Raw genomic sequence first — 19,746 nt, forward strand, 5'->3', positions numbered from 1 at the left:
GGCATTGCATTAGTGTTTTTTACAAACTTTGTTCTCATCTTATTCTACAGAACAATGCCACGTGCACTCTCTCATGTGTGGAGACATTTCACCCCATCCAATGTAGAAGGAAAGGCTGTGTACATTTGCAAATACTGTGCAAAGACCTATGTTAAGAATGACACAACGATGCAGAAGCATATAGTCAAGTGCCCAAAGTTTCCTCAGGGCTCAAATCAGCCTATGACACAACAAAATGTTTATATTTATGTCTGTATATGACAAGGTAAATACAGTTAGTATAAATTACCCACAACATTTCCCGTTTATTCACGTTAATTCCCGTATATTCCCGTATATTCCCATGGAAAGTTTCCAACTTTGAATATTCCCAGAATTTTGCAACCCTAGTTATTTATAATAAAGTTTATGGTGAAACTGTAATATATCAGATCTCTTCAGGTTTCTCCCTCACATCAGCTTCGTCCGTCGGGCTCTAACTTCCACGATGTTGTAGCTTCTAAAAAAAGAAAGTTATTTCTGTGTATTATGGAAAACACTTCACTGCTGTGCTGCACTATTCAAAGCTGGTTGTGTTACGCAGGCAGAGACTCAGTGGAAACACACAACCTGGAAGAGAAGCATGGGGGGGGGGGGGGGGGTGTAAGACGACCAGGAGGCCAACTCCTTCAGAACAGTCCACACACACACACTCAGTGTAAAGGGGAAAGCCCCTTGTCTCTCTAAGATGTGTGTGTTTGTGTTTGTGAGAGTGTGAGTGTGTGTGTGTGTGTGTGTGTGTGTGTGTCTGGGCGAGCAGGCTTGAGTTACAGCAGGAGAGAGAGAGAGAGAGAGCTGTTCCAACAGATGGACCCAGCAGGGGACTGAACCCCGGCCTAAAGGTCAGTGTGTAGGATGTTATGTGTCGGCTGAGACCATATTATGTATAAACACAAACTCCATGTTCCCAGTCGTCATATAAAAGGTATCAACAGAGGATGTTAAAGGGATAGTTCACAGAGAGATGTAAATTCACTCTTTATCCACTCAGCACTTTTTCGAAGGACGGGTGAAGTGTTTGAGTCTCGAGTTAAACATCCAAGTGTCCACAAGCCCCAGCGTTTATATACGACTCGAAACTAGATCATTTACAACCTGTTTTAATCCTAAACGTTCACCGGGAGTGGATCAGTCAGCGGACTCGATATCTCAGGAATAATCATGTTTCTAATCAAATTCTCATCAATGTCACTGCACATTCAATCGTCTCTACATATATTACAATCTATGTTTTTACGAGTCGGGACGGACGTGGATGCAAACTGCAACTTGACCGAGGCTCAACTATCGCAGGGCGGCGGTTTTTAGTTTAATCATTAACAGAATATAATTTGTGCCAGTGAGCCACAGCTCAAGTTAATCAAACACACACACACACGTATCAAATGAAGTGTCCTGTTAATGATTCAGCTGTTTAACGGCCATTAAAACACACATTACAGAGGAATCAGCTCTTGCTGTGGAGAACAACCGACTCTGTGGTGGAGTTACATCTCGAGGTTCTGGCTCCGAGTTAAGAGCCAAACGTCCTCTACGATAAACTGAAGATGTGTTTATCCTGTGTAGGGATGTCACGAGAACCGATACCTACGATACCTTTCGATACTAACATAAGCCAGCAGCTGTTAGCAACTTAGCATTAGCATCGGTGCTGCGCCAGTCGACGTTTACATTCTGAAAACCAAGACGGCAACTGCGGCTCCTCGACTTGTTTATTAAAAAGGCACAAAGAGTCGTGTATGGAAGAACTTTGGGTTTGACGCCGGGTTTACACCGGACACGGAAGCAACGCCGCCGCTCCGCGCTAATCCTTAGCGCGCCGGCACATGGTTGTTTACACCGGAAGCTGAAGCGGCGCCTGGGAGTGGACGGGAGCCAGCTGTTATTTAAGGCTTGGTGCTGCGCTTACGAGTCGCTTTGGCGTCGCTTCAGCGTCCGGTGTGAACCCGGCGTGAGGCAGATGTATCATTTAATGCGTAACGTGTCTCACAACAAAGCGTCACTCACATGCGACCGCAACTACCGTATAACCCTCAGTATATGCGCAGCGCAAGCACATTGAATTACCGTATATGACTTTAACAACATCCAAATAATGCACTTTTTTTTTACCGTGGTATCGAAATTGGCATCGAGAATCGTGTTTTTTTACTGGTATTGGCACCGACTACTGAATTTTTGGTATCGTGACACCCCTAGAGCCAAACGTCCTCTACGATAAACTGAAGATGTGTTTATCCTGTGTTTCCTCTCCCAGCCGTCACTGCTGTCTCCACTGGGCCTATAAGCCACCGAGGTTAAACATTACATAAAGGATTACAGCGACAAGAGATGACAAACGCTGACGGTCACAACATCTGTTCTGTTCGGTCCTCGGAGCGGGAACACGGACATGACCCGGCGCCACGGCCTCGGCCAGCGCTCGCTGCAGATCTCCACGGGAAGCTGGCACAGGACCAGCTGCTCCACAGCCATGATGCTGGGATGTTGACATTCACATGTGTGTAGTGTGCTAAACACACAACACAACAGTCCACGTGCCTCCTGCTACAAGTGGAAAGCTACAGGTTCAATTCAAGTTCATGGTTGTTGTTTTGTTATTGTCACTAAATGTTAGTAGACACACAACTCTGTGTTCTGGTCGTTTCTGCTGAGTAACGTTTGTTCCTCATTCACTCACTGAGAATCTGACATGTGGAGATTTCAAGCAAAGAGTCATCAGTTCTAAATTCACTCTGCAACATGACAACGATCCCCAAAACACACAGCTACAAAGAGCCATGAAGAACCAGGAGACCTGATCCCAGCCTCATGGAGTCGGGTCTGGGATCAGAGACGACGTCCACACGACAACTGAGACAACTTCTCCAAGGGAAACAATCTTCATAACACTGAGCACGTGTCCCCTCTTACATATTCGATATGCTGCAGTGTTGTTATGTCACTTTGAGGAGCAGACACAGTGAAGCGATCACAGATACATGGATGAGCAGGTAGTGCAGGAGCTCCTTGGTATCGATCTCTCTCACAAACACCCGTGAGTTGAGTCTATAAAGTGACTTTCGTAGAGTTAATGTCTTTGCAGCTACAAACTGACCTAGAAGTGTTGGTTTGATATCATCACCTCAATCAGCTCCTGATCCACAGACCAGTCACACATCTGATCTGGAGACACACGCTCTGACTTTAAGGATTAAATAACAGTTCAGACTGTCGGCCACTCGTTGATAGACTCATCTTTATTGTGTGTTTGTATTCAATGTTCCGTTTCTTGTTACATCCTCGTTTGACTGCACTGTGGTAGATTTAGACTTCAGATACCAGAGTTGTTAATGCACTGACGTCAGACTCTGATATTGTGAAAACAAAGCGTGACAGTTAAATATCCAGTCCAGAGACAGGACTAAGGGCCCAGAACTTCCTCTACACTACAGATATGTACCGGCCCTGTGTAGGCACCACTTCAGGTTTGTGTAATGGAATAACTCCAACGTGTATATATACAGTATATATATATCTATAGGGCTCAGAAACAAACTCCCTGTGCCCTCCTTAGCTCTGAGTTCTCAGGTCTCATGTACGCGTGTCTGCAAGGCGCCAGGCTGCTGTCAGTCATTAACACACGTCGTGGTCCAGGGTAAACTTTGCACCAGCGCCGCGGTGGCAGATCCACAGAGGAGGACCAAGGTGTCACAGGTACTAAAAAGATTCCTCACTGAGAGACTATGATACAAGCTCAGTGACGGACACAAGCTGGTTTAAATATTTGCTTTTGAGGAACTTCTGATGAATCATATTCACGGAGAATCAAGCTCACAAACAAACAGCAGTAGCAGCCTGTGGTTTGTGTTGTTCAGCCGTTGTGTTGCTGGAGTCTGGTGTGAACACTCACCGGGGTCAGAGGTCACATTCCCTCTGTACAGTTCAACCAATAAACATTACATAAAAACAACCTCCAGCTTCCTTGTGTCAAAGTTTCTACTTCTCGAGTTGTTAATAATGCTCGTTGGGTTGGTGGATAATTTCTTCCATGTTTTCTACACACTACTGTAAATCATCCAATGATATCAGTGTCACATGATGCACTACAATAACTGAATGGTTGAAAGGAAGATTTGATTAATCAACTTAAAGATAAATCAACAAACAACTCGTGATTCAGGTGGTTTTTCAAAACAAAGATACTGGTTCTACTTTTCAAATGTGAATATATGTTCTGGTTTTGTTGGAAGAGAAAATCTTTGGGTTTGAACTGTAAACAAAACATTTTAAAACGTCCCCTCGAGTTCCCAGTAAACGTGATGGTTACTGTTCATGACTTGATAACAGACGGATATCATATTACTGGGGAATAAATCATCGTAAACATTTATAGTGGCAGAGCTACACTGTTGTGTAGCCGGACACATTAACAGGTCACGGGTTCGAACCCTGAGACAGCTGATGTGTCAGAGCATCAGCTCACAAGACAAAGACGTCCTTCACGGGTCCAGGTGAGCTCGCCACGCCGCTCGCCACGCCGCTCACAGGAGACACATAGCAGAGATTCCTCCAGCTGTGAGCCGCTCGGGACCGAACTCAACACAACGGAGCCTCCTTCACTTCAGCTCCATCAGCACCTTCTGCTGCCGAGGCTTCACAACACAACAGACACCGGTCGACATGTGGACCCGGGTGTGTGGCGTCAGTCAGCACGTGATAATCTTCATGATTATGGTTTCGTTTAGATGTTATCTACTGGAGAGAAACTTCAACGCTGCTTCGGGGAAGAACATTTCACCCAAAGAATGATTAACTTGACCGAAAAACCACAAGGATCTCGAACTAAGACTTATTCTAAGTAGGGATGGGACATGTTCGACTATTAATAATGTTATTGAACAATTAATCGATTATTTTGCTACGGCATGACTGTTCTCATAATGCGCTGGACTAGAATGATTATTAATTAGGCTTTTTATTCAAATGAATTCTTAATGACGAATAATCAATCATTGATTATTCATTACCAACCCTAATTCTATGTATTAAAAACATGTGTTTATTTTTGATTTATTCATTAGCCCAAAATAAATTGTAACACATAATAAACTATGTCCATCAGAAGTTCTTATCAACATGTCCCTGCTTTGCTGTCCAAGACTTCAAGCCCAACATCAATTTTAGAAAAATTATACAGAATTAGGGTTGATTTGCTGTAATCGCTTGCTGGTCACATGGTTATTGATTTTAAATCTATAAATATTTTGTCCTGCCGCTCTTGAACAGTCGTTTGTCTTTACACAGTTTAGTGTCTTGATAGTAAAAGTTTTAGTTCATTAATTCACTAGTTGATCAGCAACAGGATTTGCTGCTTTTCTGTTTTATATTTTTATCAAATAAATGTTTAATTCAAAAAAACAAGCTTTGCTTAAAAACACTTGTGCAGCGAGAAACTGTGGCAAAGGTTTCTTGGGGGGTTTCCTGACATTTGGTTGAGTTAATTAACGGTCGCAGCCCTAATTAGTAAAACCCTTCCTGTTGGATGTGTCACAGCCGAGGAGATGGAAGCTCAGAGCGGCCACACTTCACTTCAGGAATCTTTCCAGAGCAGAAGGAGGATTTCTTGGCGAACTCTCGGTTCTTTGACATTTGGCGCCGGTTTCAACTCGGACCCGGTTTGATCTTCATCCAGAGACTGAAGACGATCTGTGCTCCACCACAACACTTCTCTCCCACGGGGAAACCGAGGGGATGAAATGTGCTCGTTCTGCCAGAGCACTTTCCATTCAGCGCCCCGGCCAGTGAAAACACTCGTCTTCTGTTACCTACCCCCCCCCCACAGTCCATTTTAAGTCTACCTCTCCATCTGCCTCACACACACACACACACACACACACACACACACACACACACACACACACGCCAGGCCGGGCCGGCTGCTGGGAGCGACAGCCCGTGACAGCAGGAGCTAACTTTAACACTCCATGCTCCCGTGCTAGCAACTATGTGCTCCCCCCCCCTGCTTCCCCCCCACACAAAAACAACGGGTCACTCACTCGGTCGAGTCGCCGCTCCCTCTTAGGCACCGACGGCAGCGAGCCACGGGCATGGACGTGGCCGTATCGGTGGATTTGAGCCGAACATGTGGACGCCAGGAGTCGTGCTCGTCCTGAGGCGTGTGGGAAGCGAGTGAGGCTGGAAACATGTAAAGAGACACCTCCTGTATCAGGTTGCTCCTGAGGGGAGGAGGAGGGGGGCAAGGCAGCGTGTCGGGGGGCTTCATTGGTCCAACAGAGGCCAGAGGGGGGGGGGGCGGGCTGCACAGCATTGTACATCTCGCTCTGTCTTTCTATTTTTTTGCTCCTGTCTCTTTTAAAGCCGGCTGCTCAGAGAGGTCAGAGGCAGATCGGTCCTGCTGGAGGTGGACGTGGGTCTGAGATGTTAAGAGGAGCCGGGTTCAGGTTGGAGATGAAGAGAGAACCTTCAGCCACTGGGAGGCGGAGCCAACGTGGGTCCGGGGTCTGGAGCGGTTTCTATTCTCCAACGGGGCTTTCGTGGTGTTTTTTCCCAGTTTGTGCCACAGCATCTCTGAGGGGACGGAGGTGGATCCAGGGAGAAGACCCGTGAGAAGTGAGCTCCTCCAGGAGAACTGGGAGAAGCATGAAGACAGGAACCTGAGACTTGACTCTCTACTCGTTCTCCTCACTCGGACGATGTTGGACTTCTTATGAACGGAGGTGTTTTCAGTTTCCTGGGGACGAGGTAACACAGGAAGCGTTCCGGCTGGTCTGACTTCTCACTGAAATGTTTCTGTTGATGTATTTTGTCTTTGGGGGCAAAGCTAATACTTAGGTTTGCTTTGACTGGGATAAACTATCATATAAATTCATGTTCAATGCTTAATACAATAAAATGGATATTACAGAATCACATTTTTGCTTATTTAATAAGTTCGGGGAGTTGTAAGAGATGGATTCAGGACAAACTGGCTGCAGATTAAAAAGATAACCCCAAATATTTATTAGCGGTATGATGTCATTTGTTGGAAGGACACTACAAGTCTTAATTTAATGTTTCTACCATAATAACAAAAAAATTGAGTGCTTCATGAAAACTAAATAGAGGTGAAGAAACAAACATGGAGGGTTGTTTCAAAGTTTTAGCAGGTTTTGCTTGTATTTTACACACTAGAAAAGAGGAATAAAGGAGGAGTGGAGTGGTCAGACCACGAGCTGAGTTTGTGTTTATCCGTTGCCTGACAGGATCTGTCTCCTTCCCCTCCTCTTCCTCCTCTTTCTCCTCTTCCTCCTCTTTTCCTTCCTCTGCTACAGAACATTTAAGAGATTCCTAATCCTTCCTCCATGTTTCCCGCCAGCTTCGTTCCCTCTCTCTCTCTCTCTCTCTCTCTTTATTCCTCCCTCGTTCTACCTCCTTAAGCGACCATCTCTGTGGAGACACTTAATGAAGCCTCAGCTATGTCGCCAGCTGTCACGGGTATGTAAATTAGATGATATCATTCCTACTGTATGGTTACAATATCGCAGCGATATCCATTCACACCGCCACACGCAGGCTGGACTCACCCGGACACTGTGATGTGGTCGTTGCTATGCCGACTCCGGTGGTAACCAGGGAGCTGGCTGGCAGGCGCCCATGCCCTTTTCCTTGTGAATGTTTACTACTCTGCAGAAAACTTTCCTCCAGGCACGAGTAGCGGGAGCACAGACATCATGATCTGCTCAGACAGCGAGACGATTTATCCTCTAGTGACTCAGGAGTGTCCATGTTTGTTTTTGCTACACACAGTTGTATGTATTCCCAGTTGTGTAGTAAAATCTCAGTCTTGTTGTGACAGATTAGGAGCCTTGCTCAAGGGAAGTCTGCCAGTAGCACTAAACAGAATCGTCCTTTTTTTTTTATTTCATTACTGGACTCAAACTTCTTAATTTTGACTGAATTACTGAAAATGTACCAAACCACTAAGAGTATACAGGGAAATGGATTTAGTGTTTCAGTTACACCGCTACTCCATCATGTCAGGTGATGGTTAAACTAATACTTTTACAGTTTAAAGTAGGGATGCACCGATCCGATATTTGTATCGGTATCGGTACCGATATTGAAGAAATTTCTTGATCGGGTATCGGTGACAATGGGCCGATCCATATCGGCTGATCTATTCAGTGTTATTCTATGCTGTGCGCTGTGAGTGTATTTTGAATCCCTAATTGCAACGACTGAACCAGTCACACTATATTTTTATGATTAAGATTGTTTTTCTGGTGCACAATTATTAAATAAATAAGTAATTCAGTACATTTATATCTGTTTATTTGTTTTTTAAAAAATAGGAAAGAAATGTTTAAGTCAAGTCTCATGATCCCAGTTTTTTCCCCCAAATGAAACTTACAGTTTCTTACCATAATTTCGCGCTGTTTTTCTATATCGGTATCGGCCGATACTAAACCTCAGATATCGGTATCTGTATCGGAGGTGAAAAAAGCGGATCGGTGCATCCCTAGTTTAAAGAAAACTTGTCCGTAGATGAGGTTTTGTCCTTATTTTCTATAAAATTTTAAACTGTAATGATATGAAAAGAACGCCTTGACCATGACTTCCTCTTAAGACGAGCTAGATGTTTCCGAAATGACACTCTGCGCTGTGTGTGGGGGGGTTGGAGAGTTTGTCAGCTTGGAATGGCGCCTTGTGTGGCAGTTGCAGTTTTCAGAAAAATCACCCCAAAAACAAAATCAATAACAATGGTCACTATCTGTTTGAACCAGGGGAAGCGAGTTTGGGTATGAATTGAGCCCGACTTGTTCAGGAGACAGACTTCCTGAGCGCCCGTCCTCCTCTCGGTCCCGGGGATCCCCCCTGAGGAAGCTGCGCCCTCCTCCTCTTCCTCTAAACGTCTGGCAATGATCTGCCCTTCCAGCGGTGGGATTTATATAATCCAGCTGCCTTACCAAGACCCTGCCTGTCGTCTCTGGTTGGAGTCTGACCTGTGACGGTGACTGACCCAGGAGGAGGAGGAGGATTTGTGCATCATGATGATGATGATGATGATGTGCTTTTGCAGTCTGTTGAACTGACAGCGCAGAGGATACAGATGTTCAGATATACGCCCACCTCCTCCGCTGCTGCTGAGCAACTCCAGGAGGGAAGTTAACTGAGAGAGATGATGGAATTTAAGAGGAAGAAAAACACAGCAAAGCAGATTCCTCCATTAAAAGGAGTGAGGAGAACTCAGCAGAGAGCAAACCTCTGCCAAGGCCTCAATTCAATCAAACTGCAACACACTCATAGAAATCAGTTTCCTGGATGTTCCTCATTTTTTTTCCTCAAGATTAAGAATTATTCTGACTCGCAATGTTAAAGAAAGTGATTTCTGGATCTGCACCAAAGTTCTTCACTGACTCAAACAACGTCATTCCACAAAGACTCGTGGAAGTTTGTTCTGTAGTTTTACAAACAAATGGACAGACAGAGTTGAAAACACAACCTCCTTGGCGGAGGGAAAAAAGGGAAATATTAAAAAGATATGCACCGCAACAAGAAAGATGAACTGAAGCACAAGCAGGTGAACAGGGTTTGTTTTTGCAGAGTTGTGGACTGACGATATAAACTGAAAACTAGGACTCGTGTCCTGAATGCCCACGTTCTAATGAATGATAACATCCTCTGCATGTGTTAAGAAACGATAGAAAGCGAAAGAACAGGAAATCCTTTTTTCAAAAACAGCGGACGTTGAGCTTTTGAACGTGTCCTAGAAATAAAAATAAAAGTGTTGTATAGTTCTGTCTTTAAATCGAACAGCAACATTCACACAACAGGACCTCAAACGACCCGTGGAGGGAGAATCTAAAGAAAGAAGAAGTCCCTGCAGACTGTGGAACAACAATCCATGTTCACTTTACACATGGTACATGCAGCCTTGAAGCAGCAAATAAAAATAGAATCATCTGCAGAAGAAGTAAAACAATCGTGAACAAAATAAAAATCGTTTTTTAAAAAATATATAACTCTGACCTGGTTCTGTGAACACTAGAGTAAACCCCATCCCAGATGAGCTGAGCCTCGGGCGCCTCAGACACTCACAGTCAGTTGATAAAGTAAAGCACGTCTCCCTGGCTGTTACATAACGCTGAGAGATTAGAGGTGGACGAGCCCGTGAGGAGAAGACACCACAAAAGGCCGTCGTTGTGTAGCGTACCTGAAGGCCGTGCATGCGTTGTGGTCGTATGAGGTCGACAGCGGCTGATTTCATTTATTAATTCAATCTTCCTGGTTAGTGGGTTAACAGAGAGTCTAGTGTTTATCTGCAGCTCGAGGTTCACGACAGACGAGAGGAAGAGAAAACTTAATCCTGTTTCTTCCACTTGGTTGACGTGGTCACATCTGGGAGTGGAAGGTTCGGTTGATGCCCTCAGGTTGTTGTTGGAAAGCTAGAAATACCTGTTCATGTTTCTCAGGGGCAAATGTGAATATTGTTCTGGTATCAAAACTGAAACAACAGCAAATCAGATCGCATCAGTGCAGCGCTGACACCTGATCATCCAAAAAACCTCCTCTGTGATTTATCATATCATAGTCCAGGTACCAAGCTGCACCCCCAAACCTCTAGGATGTGTTAAATTAACACATTATATCATATCATATTATATTATACTGCATAACATTGCATATTGCAATCTGACACTGTTCACTGATTTGCATTTAGCATTTCACTTTTTACTTCACTTTTTATATCTTTTATCTTTTATATATTTTTATTCAGAAATGTTTATGTCAAAATAAATGTTACTTTGTATAAATATTGGTAAAAAGTGAGTAAATAAGAAGTAAATAGTGAGTAAATATATACTGGTTTCCTATTTTTTATTGCTCTCCTATGTATGTTGTATTTATTGCGTTTTTATGTTTCTATGTTCATTATGTACCAATAACCAGAGCAAAATCCTTGTATGTGTAAACGTACTTGGCAATAAAATACTTCTGATTCTGATCTGATTCTGAATCTGATGTGATGGACATTGTTTGATCCACACATCTCAGGCACGTCCCGATCACCTGAGGAGAGACGCTCTTCTACAGACCCGGTTGTTGTTCACAGGAAACTGATCATTCACCTCAGTTTTAATGTCTTATCTGTCGAGTATGACACAAACATGTACATCTACACCACTTCCTGTATCCACTTCACAGTAAAAGTACTTGGACTGAATCCTATCGCTTGTTTTACAAAGATGTTATTGTTATAGTAGGGTCAGTCAGTCCTGGCACATTAGTCACACCAGAAACCAGGAGGCTCTGCAGCAGACATGTTTCCTGCGTGAACGAGACACAAGACGCACAATCGCACACTGATCTGAAGGTTTCCAAGACGGAGAAGTTTGGAAACTGATGACAAAGTCGCCCACATTCACGTCCTGGCACAACTCCACGAACAGCTGTGATAGAAACATGATGAATTCTTACAGTTCCACCTCCTCTACAGGAAATCCCTGCTCGTCAATGTTTGTAGTATTTTCTGTAACTAAGCAACCAACCGCAGAGTACAAAAATCTACTTCCTGTTTAAATATGAGCACATTGTTCAAAATGCTGTAAAACAACCTACATCGACTCCTTCCTCCAGCAGCAGCTCCTCACATCCAGATCACCAGCGAGGATCTGAGCCCATGACTTCATGAGGAGCTTCTCATCTCCATGTTATGTTTCATAATGTTCAGGACGTCTCAGCAGGAACACAACACAGAACAGGAGCAGCAGAGAGTGAATAACACCCGGCAGCGAAGTCCGTTATCGACCGGGTTTCTAATTCAGGACGACCCCGGCGCTGCTCTGAGCAAACCGCCCCCCCGACGCCACTGCTCGGGGGCTAAAAGCAGACTTCCAGTGGACCGGGCTCAGGAGCACCAGACTGGGACTGTACTGCGGCTCAGGAGCTCCAGACTGGGACTGTACTGGGGCTCAGGAGCTCCAGACTGGGACTGTACTGGGGCTCAGGAGCTCCAGACTGGGACTGTACTGGGGAAGGTGTCAAATGTGCGGCGCCGTGTGAATGTGAAGTGAACGTGTGAAAGTGAAGCGGCGCGGTGCCGCCAAAGACAGAACGTGTGCCGGCTCGGCCACGGAGGAATACAGGGCAATAACAATAACCTGCACCGAGAACTGAGAGTACATTCTGTCTGTTGGTTTACACACACACACACACACACAGACACACACACTGCTCATTGTTCGATTACACAACTGTTAGTAACCCACATTAGATATCATTTAAAAACTCATTAGACAACATTGATTTCATTTCCACGAGGGAGTTCCTTTTATATTTTTGAATTGTCACTTCAGAGAAAGAAACTCAAGTCCACCACCACCTGACAGGGAACCAGGAAGTGGTTTCCCATGGTGATCACTCTCCTCATACTGGGAGGGAACCAGGAAGTGGTTTCCCATGGTGAACACTCTCCTCTAACTGGGAGGGAACCAGGAAGTGGTTTCCCATGGTGAACACTCTCCTCATACTGGGAGGGAACCAGGAAGTGGTTTCCAATGGTGGACACTCTCCTCATACTGGGAGGGGACCAGGAAGTGGTTTCCCATGGTGGACACTCTCCTCATACTGGGAGGGAACCAGGAAGTGGTTTCCCATGGTGGACACTCTCCTCATACTGAGAGGGAACCAGGAAGTGGTTTCCCATGGTGATCACTCTCCTCATACTGGGAGGGAACCAGGAAGTGGTTTCCCATGGTGGACACTCTCCTCTAACTGGGAGGGAACCAGGAAGTGGTTTCCCATGGTGGACACTCTCCTCTAACTGGGAGGGAACCAGGAAGTGGTTTCCCATGGTGATCACTCTCCTCACACTGGGAGGGAACCAGGAAGTGGTTTCCCATGGTGAACACTCTCCTCATACTGGGAGGGAACCAGGAAGTGGTTTCCCATGGTGATCACTCTCCTCTAACTGGGAGGGAACAAGGAAGTGGTTTCCCATGGTGATCACTCTCCTCATACTGGGAGGGAACCAGGAAGTGGTTTCCCATGGTGAACACTCTCCTCATACTGGGAGGGAACCAGGAAGTGGTTTCCCATGGTTGACACACTCCTCATACTGGGAGGGAACCAGGAAGTGGTTTCCCATGGTGAACACTCTCCTCATACTGGGAGGGAACCAGGAAGTGGTTTCCCATGGTGATCACTCTCCTCTAACTGGGAGGGAACCAGGAAGTGGTTTCCCATGGTGATCACTCTCCTCTAAATGGGAGGGAACCAGGAAGTGGTTTCCCATGGTGGACACTCTCCTCACACTGGGAGGGAACCAGGAAGTGGTTTCCCATGGTGAACACTCTCCTCATACTGGGAGGGAACCAGGAAGTGGTTTTCCATGGTGAACACTCTCCTCATACTGGGAGGGAACCAGGAAGTGGTTTCCCATGGTGGACACTCTCCTCTAACTGGGAGGGAACCAGGAAGTGGTTTCCCATGGTGATCACTCTCCTCATACTGAGAGGGAACCAGGAAGTGGTTTCCCATGGTGAACACTCTCCTCATACTGGGAGGGAACCAGGAAGTGGTTTCCCATGGTGATCACTCTCCTCATACTGAGAGGGAACCAGGAAGTGGTTTCCCATGGTGGACACTCTCCTCATACTGGGAGGGAACCAGGAAGTGGTTTCCCATGGTGAACACTCTCCTCATACTGGGAGGGAACCAGGAAGTGGTTTCCCATGGTGAACACTCTCCTCTAACTGGGAGGGAACAAGGAAGTGGTTTCCCATGGTGATCACTCTCCTCATACTGGGAGGGAACCAGGAAGTGGTTTCCCATGGTGAACACTCTCCTCATACTGGGAGGGAACCAGGAAGTGGTTTCCCATGGTTGACACACTCCTCATACTGGGAGGGAACCAGGAAGTGGTTTCCCATGGTGAACACTCTCCTCATACTGGGAGGGAACCAGGAAGTGGTTTCCCATGGTGATCACTCTCCTCTAACTGGGAGGGAACCAGGAAGTGGTTTCCCATGGTGATCACTCTCCTCTAAATGGGAGGGAACCAGGAAGTGGTTTCCCATGGTGGACACTCTCCTCACACTGGGAGGGAACCAGGAAGTGGTTTCCCATGGTGGACACTCTCCTCATACTGGGAGGGAACCAGGAAGTGGTTTTCCCTCGGGCTCAGACGACAGGTGGAGGATCCGTCTGGTTTCTGTCTGGCAGCATTCCTGTCATCAGCACTCAACCACACGCTGCCCAGTTCTCTTTGATCTGAATCAGGACATGCCAAATGATATGAAGCGTGATGTATGACCACACCCCCTCGGCTCCATAACACACACACACACACACCGGTATTTCTTAGAAAGCCCGGTGAAATGAAAAGTACACATTCCTCGTTTTAATCCTGTGTCTCTGTTCATTTTATCTTTCATCTATTTTTACATATAAATCTGTCCTTTCACTTCCTGTTAGACGGGTGGAGGACTCATCCTGCACTCAGGGGTGTTTGCTTCATTTTTTAACTCCCTCCCTGGGAATATGAATTCTGACAGCTACAGCAACTGTTCATTCATCGGTTTAATCTGCAGGCGTGAGTCAGGTGGTGGCGAGACGTCCTCGAGAACAGAGAGAGAAATATGAATGAATGATGAATTGGTAACTTAGTACATTGTGTCATAAAAATTGGCCCTGAACTGGAATCTGCAGATCAAAGACTCTGATATGCCATGTTGGCACCGACGTCTGTAATTGTGGTGATCTTCCTGTCTGGGCACTTAACACACACACACAGACACACACACCAACAGCACTCAGACAACAGAACAAGTCCGACCAGACTCTGGACTGAAAGTAAGTGACTCAAATTCGAGCAGTTCCAGTGGAAATGTCCTGATGGCAGATTGATGAGGGGATGAAAGCAGATGGAGAGAATCTCAGTGTCTGGTCTCAGACCTTCTTCTAGAACCCAGACTCCCTGGTGGCTCCATGTTTACAGAACCACGTTGTGCAGCTAAGAATTATTTAAACATATTTTCACTAGGGATGTCACGAGAACCGATACCTACGATACCTTTCGATACTAACATAACAAAACGATGCCGATGCCCAAGTTTTTGAAGCACCGTAGGCACCGTCAGCTTCGATGCCAGCATCTGTTAGCAACTTAGCATTAGCATCGGTGCTGCGCCAGTCAACGTTTACATTCTGAAAACCAAGACGGCAACTGCGGCTGCAGCGTTCGCCCCACCTCGACTTGTTTATTAAAAAGGCACAAAGGGTCGTGTATGGAAGTACTTTGCGTTTGACGCCGGGTTTACACCGGACACGGAAGCAACGCCGCCGCTCCGCGCTAATCCTTAGCGCGCTGGCACATGGTTGTTTACACCGGAAGCTGAAGCGGCGCATGGGAGTGGACGGGAGCCAGCTGTTAGTTAAGGCTTGGTGCTGCGCTTATGAGTCGCTTTGGCGTCGCTTCAGCGTCCGGTGTAAACCCGGCGTGAGGCAGGTGACCGTGGCATTATCATTTAATGCATAACGTGTCTCACAACAAAGCGTCACTCACATGCGTCCGCAACTACCGTATAACCCTCAGTATATGCGCAGCGCAAGCACATTGAACTACCGTATATGACATTAACAACATCCAAATAATGCACTTTTTTTTTACCGTGGTATCGAAATTGGCATCGAGAATCGTGTTATTTTACTGGTATTGGCACCGACTACTGAATTTTTGGTATCGTGACACCCCTAATTTTCACTGCGACAAAGTGGATTTCTGCAGTAGCTTCATGTTATTTTTCAGTTGTCACCCTTCAGTCTCAACCCCAACATTCACACGCTGGCTTCCTCTTACCCTTGAGCAGTGGCAAGGGCGTGAGCTCGATGGGTTTGCCCTGAGAGCGGAACTGGGACGAGCTCTGCGACCGCTTCTGCTTGGCCTTCCTGACAGACTTCCGGGAAAATCCGTCCACTTTGTCCACAGATGGAGATGTGGTGGCTGCCGAGGACATAGCCCTGCTGGGAGGAGGACACAGAGGAGGGACAAGCACATTAGACACGAGCTCTCAGGCCACTGGGGACAGAGCGATTCACCACAGAGTTACAGAATTAAACTGGACTTCAGCTGATGTGGAGTTTCAAAAGCAAGTATATCATTTAAGATATGTTTAATTACAGATGGAGAGAATATTAAATACCAATAGGCCAAATTGTATTTATGTCAAAACAAATGAAAGACCTCTGTTGATCTTTTGAGATATGAACCAATATGAAAAGTTGTATTTTAAAGAATATACAAGGCAGAAAATATGTGCTTTACATGTTTAGAATTTATTTTTAGTTTCTAAATTCAGTTCATATTTATAGTCATTTGTTTAAAGGTTTATGGTAAAACTGTATATTGTCATAATATCATGGCGGAGGTGTTATAAACAGTCCCCGCCCTCTCACTTCCAGGAGTTAGAGTTTCAGTAATTAAAGTTATTATTATACTATTTTTACTGGTTCATATTTACACAATTTTTCATTGTGCACTATTAATAATGTCATCACAATGTTCATTCTTTGTAGCTTCATAGAAATGTATCAGTAAATCATCATTAATAAAGTAGAAAAACGTTTAAAACTCCCAGAAATCTGTGTAACTGGTTTAATTCATAAAAGAAGTTTCAAGTCTTTAAAAAACAACATTTCACAATTAAAACACAGCCTCATCCCTTCATTCTCATTTTACAAGAAGACTTGATGTATAATAATTACTATAAACCTAAAGTTACATTTTCCTTCATCAAAGCTGAACCCAAACATCGAACTTCTCTTGGGTGCATTTGACTCGAGTTTGAAATTCAAGCACAAGAAACCGAATGTTTCCTCATCACCGCAGACACATTCTTCAGCCATTAACATGCAGCTCACAGCCCACTCGTTTATTCTGGGTCGTTACCTCATGAGAAGAAAAGAAAGAGAAATATGTCCAATGAAAAGAAAGAGAAATATGTCCAATGAAAAGAAAGACATCCAACAACATGCTGACTGATGATGACTGGCTCCTGAGACCTGGTCACTGTGCACCAACACACCGCCGTCATACCTGCAATGAACCGGCTTGTTCACACACACACACACACACACACACACACACACACAGACACACACAGCAAAACACACACACACACACACACACACACACACACACACACACACACACAGACAGCAAAACACCAGCGTCTACCCACAACAATGGAGCTGGCCCGGCAGCAGCGAGCCGTTTCCTCAGCGGGAGGAAGCTGAGGAAACGTCCGCCGAGTGTTTGCTGTAGATTACGTGTTAAAAAAAAACACACACACACATGTAAAAATATCAACAAACTGGTAACAACAACAACAAGCCGCAGACACCATCACTCTTTTTCTCTGCCGCTCGACTTCCGGCGTGCACCACGCCCACGAGACGTGACACAGAGAACCATATCGTGATCAAGATATTTCATAACCTCAAAGTGCTTTCAGGATCAGACTCTAATGTTAATAAGATGAAGTTCAGTCTGACCTCTATGAGCTGCTGTGTAGATTAAAAATAACACTTCACGTAATCTAAATTTTGGTTCATATCACATAATCTTCCTCAGCAAACTACACTCATAATGTGGCTCTTTAGATTCTGTTTTCAGACTCTAATGTAAATAAGATGAAGTTCAGTCTGACCTCTACGAGCTGCTGTGTAGATTAAAAATAACATTTCACGTAATCTACATTTTTGTTCATATCACATAATCTTCCTCAGCAAACTACACTCATAATGTGGCTCTTTAAATTCTCTGTTTTCAGACTCTAATGTAAATAAGATGAAGTTCAGTCTGACCTCTACGAGCTGCTGTGTAGATTAAAAATAACATTTCACGTAATCTAAATTTTGGTTCATATCACATAATCTTCCTCAGCAAACTACACTCATAATGTGGCTCTTTAGATTCTTTGTTTTCTGAGAACTTACATGACTTTCAGGTCGTGTTTTCATAAAGCAGAGGCTCATTCTCTCTGTGACCTTGGAAATCGACATTGAGGACAAAATCTCACTGTAAATTTGCTGTAGTCGATGTTAAGGAGATTTTAATTCATTATTATACTGAAAAGGCTGAATTCTTAATAGATTGTTCGTAGAAGCAGAGGCCTTTTTAATAAACTAGATGGCAATTTTTGTTTTCTCAAGGTGTTTCCTCTGCCAGTTGGCAAGTGTTTGGATAATAAATCTGTCTTTTGGGCAAATATGGAACCGATGTGAAGTTTTAATTTACATTTTAAGTAAAAGGGTCAAATGTTTATTTTCTTAATTCCAGTTGTATACATTTGGTTGCCTTGTTTTTTGTCATTATTCATAATTATTTACAATAAAGTTTGTGGTTAAACTGTAAGATAAAGACTCAAAGATATTGCCCATTTCTTAAATATACATTAGCTGATATGTCTGCAACTGAAATTCTTTCCTTCCCGATAGTGGAATTGCATCAGCCTCTAACAAATGTCTGTTGTGTCAATACGACGCTGATGTTATCATAAACCTTCAAAATCCATCATAAGCTCCTAGTAATGGAATTAATCTCAATTTATTGCTCGATTTACAGCTAAATAATCTAAAAATCAATCAATTTATATTCTAATCATGTAATTAACTACACGTCTAGACTTCTACATGACACAAGCAGCGACAAACTGGACACTGATGACAAACCCGGTCCTCACTACACATCGATGGACATGAAGAGATGAATTCGAGCTGCAGCGACAATCATTACATAACAGAAATGTGAATGAGACGCTGCAGGCTGCTTCTCTAACGCTCTGTCAAAGTCACACAGCACGTCCACCAGGCTTTGTGTGTGACCGAGTGGACACACAACAACACACACTCAGTCTTCAGTCCACACACACACACACACACACACCGTCCCGCTGCCTGAGGATATGGACAGAACTGTCCGACTGTGGAAGCCATTTAGAAGCTCGTGAGGCTGCACAGGTGATCCTCCGTCCTCACACACGCTAGAGTTACCAGTGATTCATGATTCCAGAGCAGCAGCGAGTCCATGTGTGGTTAGAGACCAGTGGGGGGGGGGGGGGGGGGGGGTCCATGCAACACCACTTGTAAGTGGAGGAAGATCAAGATCCAGACGGACGACTGGGAGTAATTAACAAGCAGCGTTCCTAAACAATTTCATCTTAGTAAAGAAATGTAATGTGAATTTGGTTTCAACGAGTCACTTCTCAGGGTCATTTCTACATCATCTCTTCTATGAATGAGACAAATGGATTCAAGCTTATAGATATTTAAGAAACACACATTTCTGGTCAATTCCTAAATTTATCAGGACCTGAAAATCATTACATCCTCCTACAAACTTCCAGAATAAGAAATTTGATAAATGTTTTCCTGATTCTGTAAAGCATACCTTGATATTTGCGTTATGAATTCAATATCATTATATTGACATGGGAACAATGAGTTTGAGTCAGTTTCACACTGACAAATAATGCTTACACTTAATTTAATATTATATTCTTCTGTTAACAGGAGTGCCCTGTATTCATCAGCGCTGCAGGAATCTTTAATTTTCTATCACAACGTGTCACAGACTAAAACATTTAACTGTTTTTTTGTATTTGTCAGAAACAACAGATATGTACTTATGCTAATATCATGTGAATTCATCAGGGGTTTAATCGA

The 19,746-nt window shown here is 44.4% G+C and overlaps 1 protein-coding gene across 1 annotated transcript in view; it reads right to left on the reverse strand.

Moving 5' to 3' along the window:
- ppp2r5eb (protein phosphatase 2, regulatory subunit B', epsilon isoform b) overlaps positions 1 to 19,746 on the reverse strand; it is a 43,723-nt gene that overhangs the window by 17,791 nt on the left and 6,186 nt on the right. Inside the window, exon 2 of the mRNA XM_061082455.1 lies at positions 15,881 to 16,044. Within this exon, the coding sequence (XP_060938438.1) occupies positions 15,881 to 16,037 (157 nt within the window). The 5' untranslated portion in view covers positions 16,038 to 16,044. The remainder of the gene's footprint in view (positions 1 to 15,880; positions 16,045 to 19,746) is intronic.

The sequence above is a fragment of the Limanda limanda genome, chromosome 12 (genome assembly GCF_963576545.1).
Source record: "Limanda limanda chromosome 12, fLimLim1.1, whole genome shotgun sequence".
NCBI classification, from domain to species: domain Eukaryota; kingdom Metazoa; phylum Chordata; class Actinopteri; order Pleuronectiformes; family Pleuronectidae; genus Limanda; species Limanda limanda.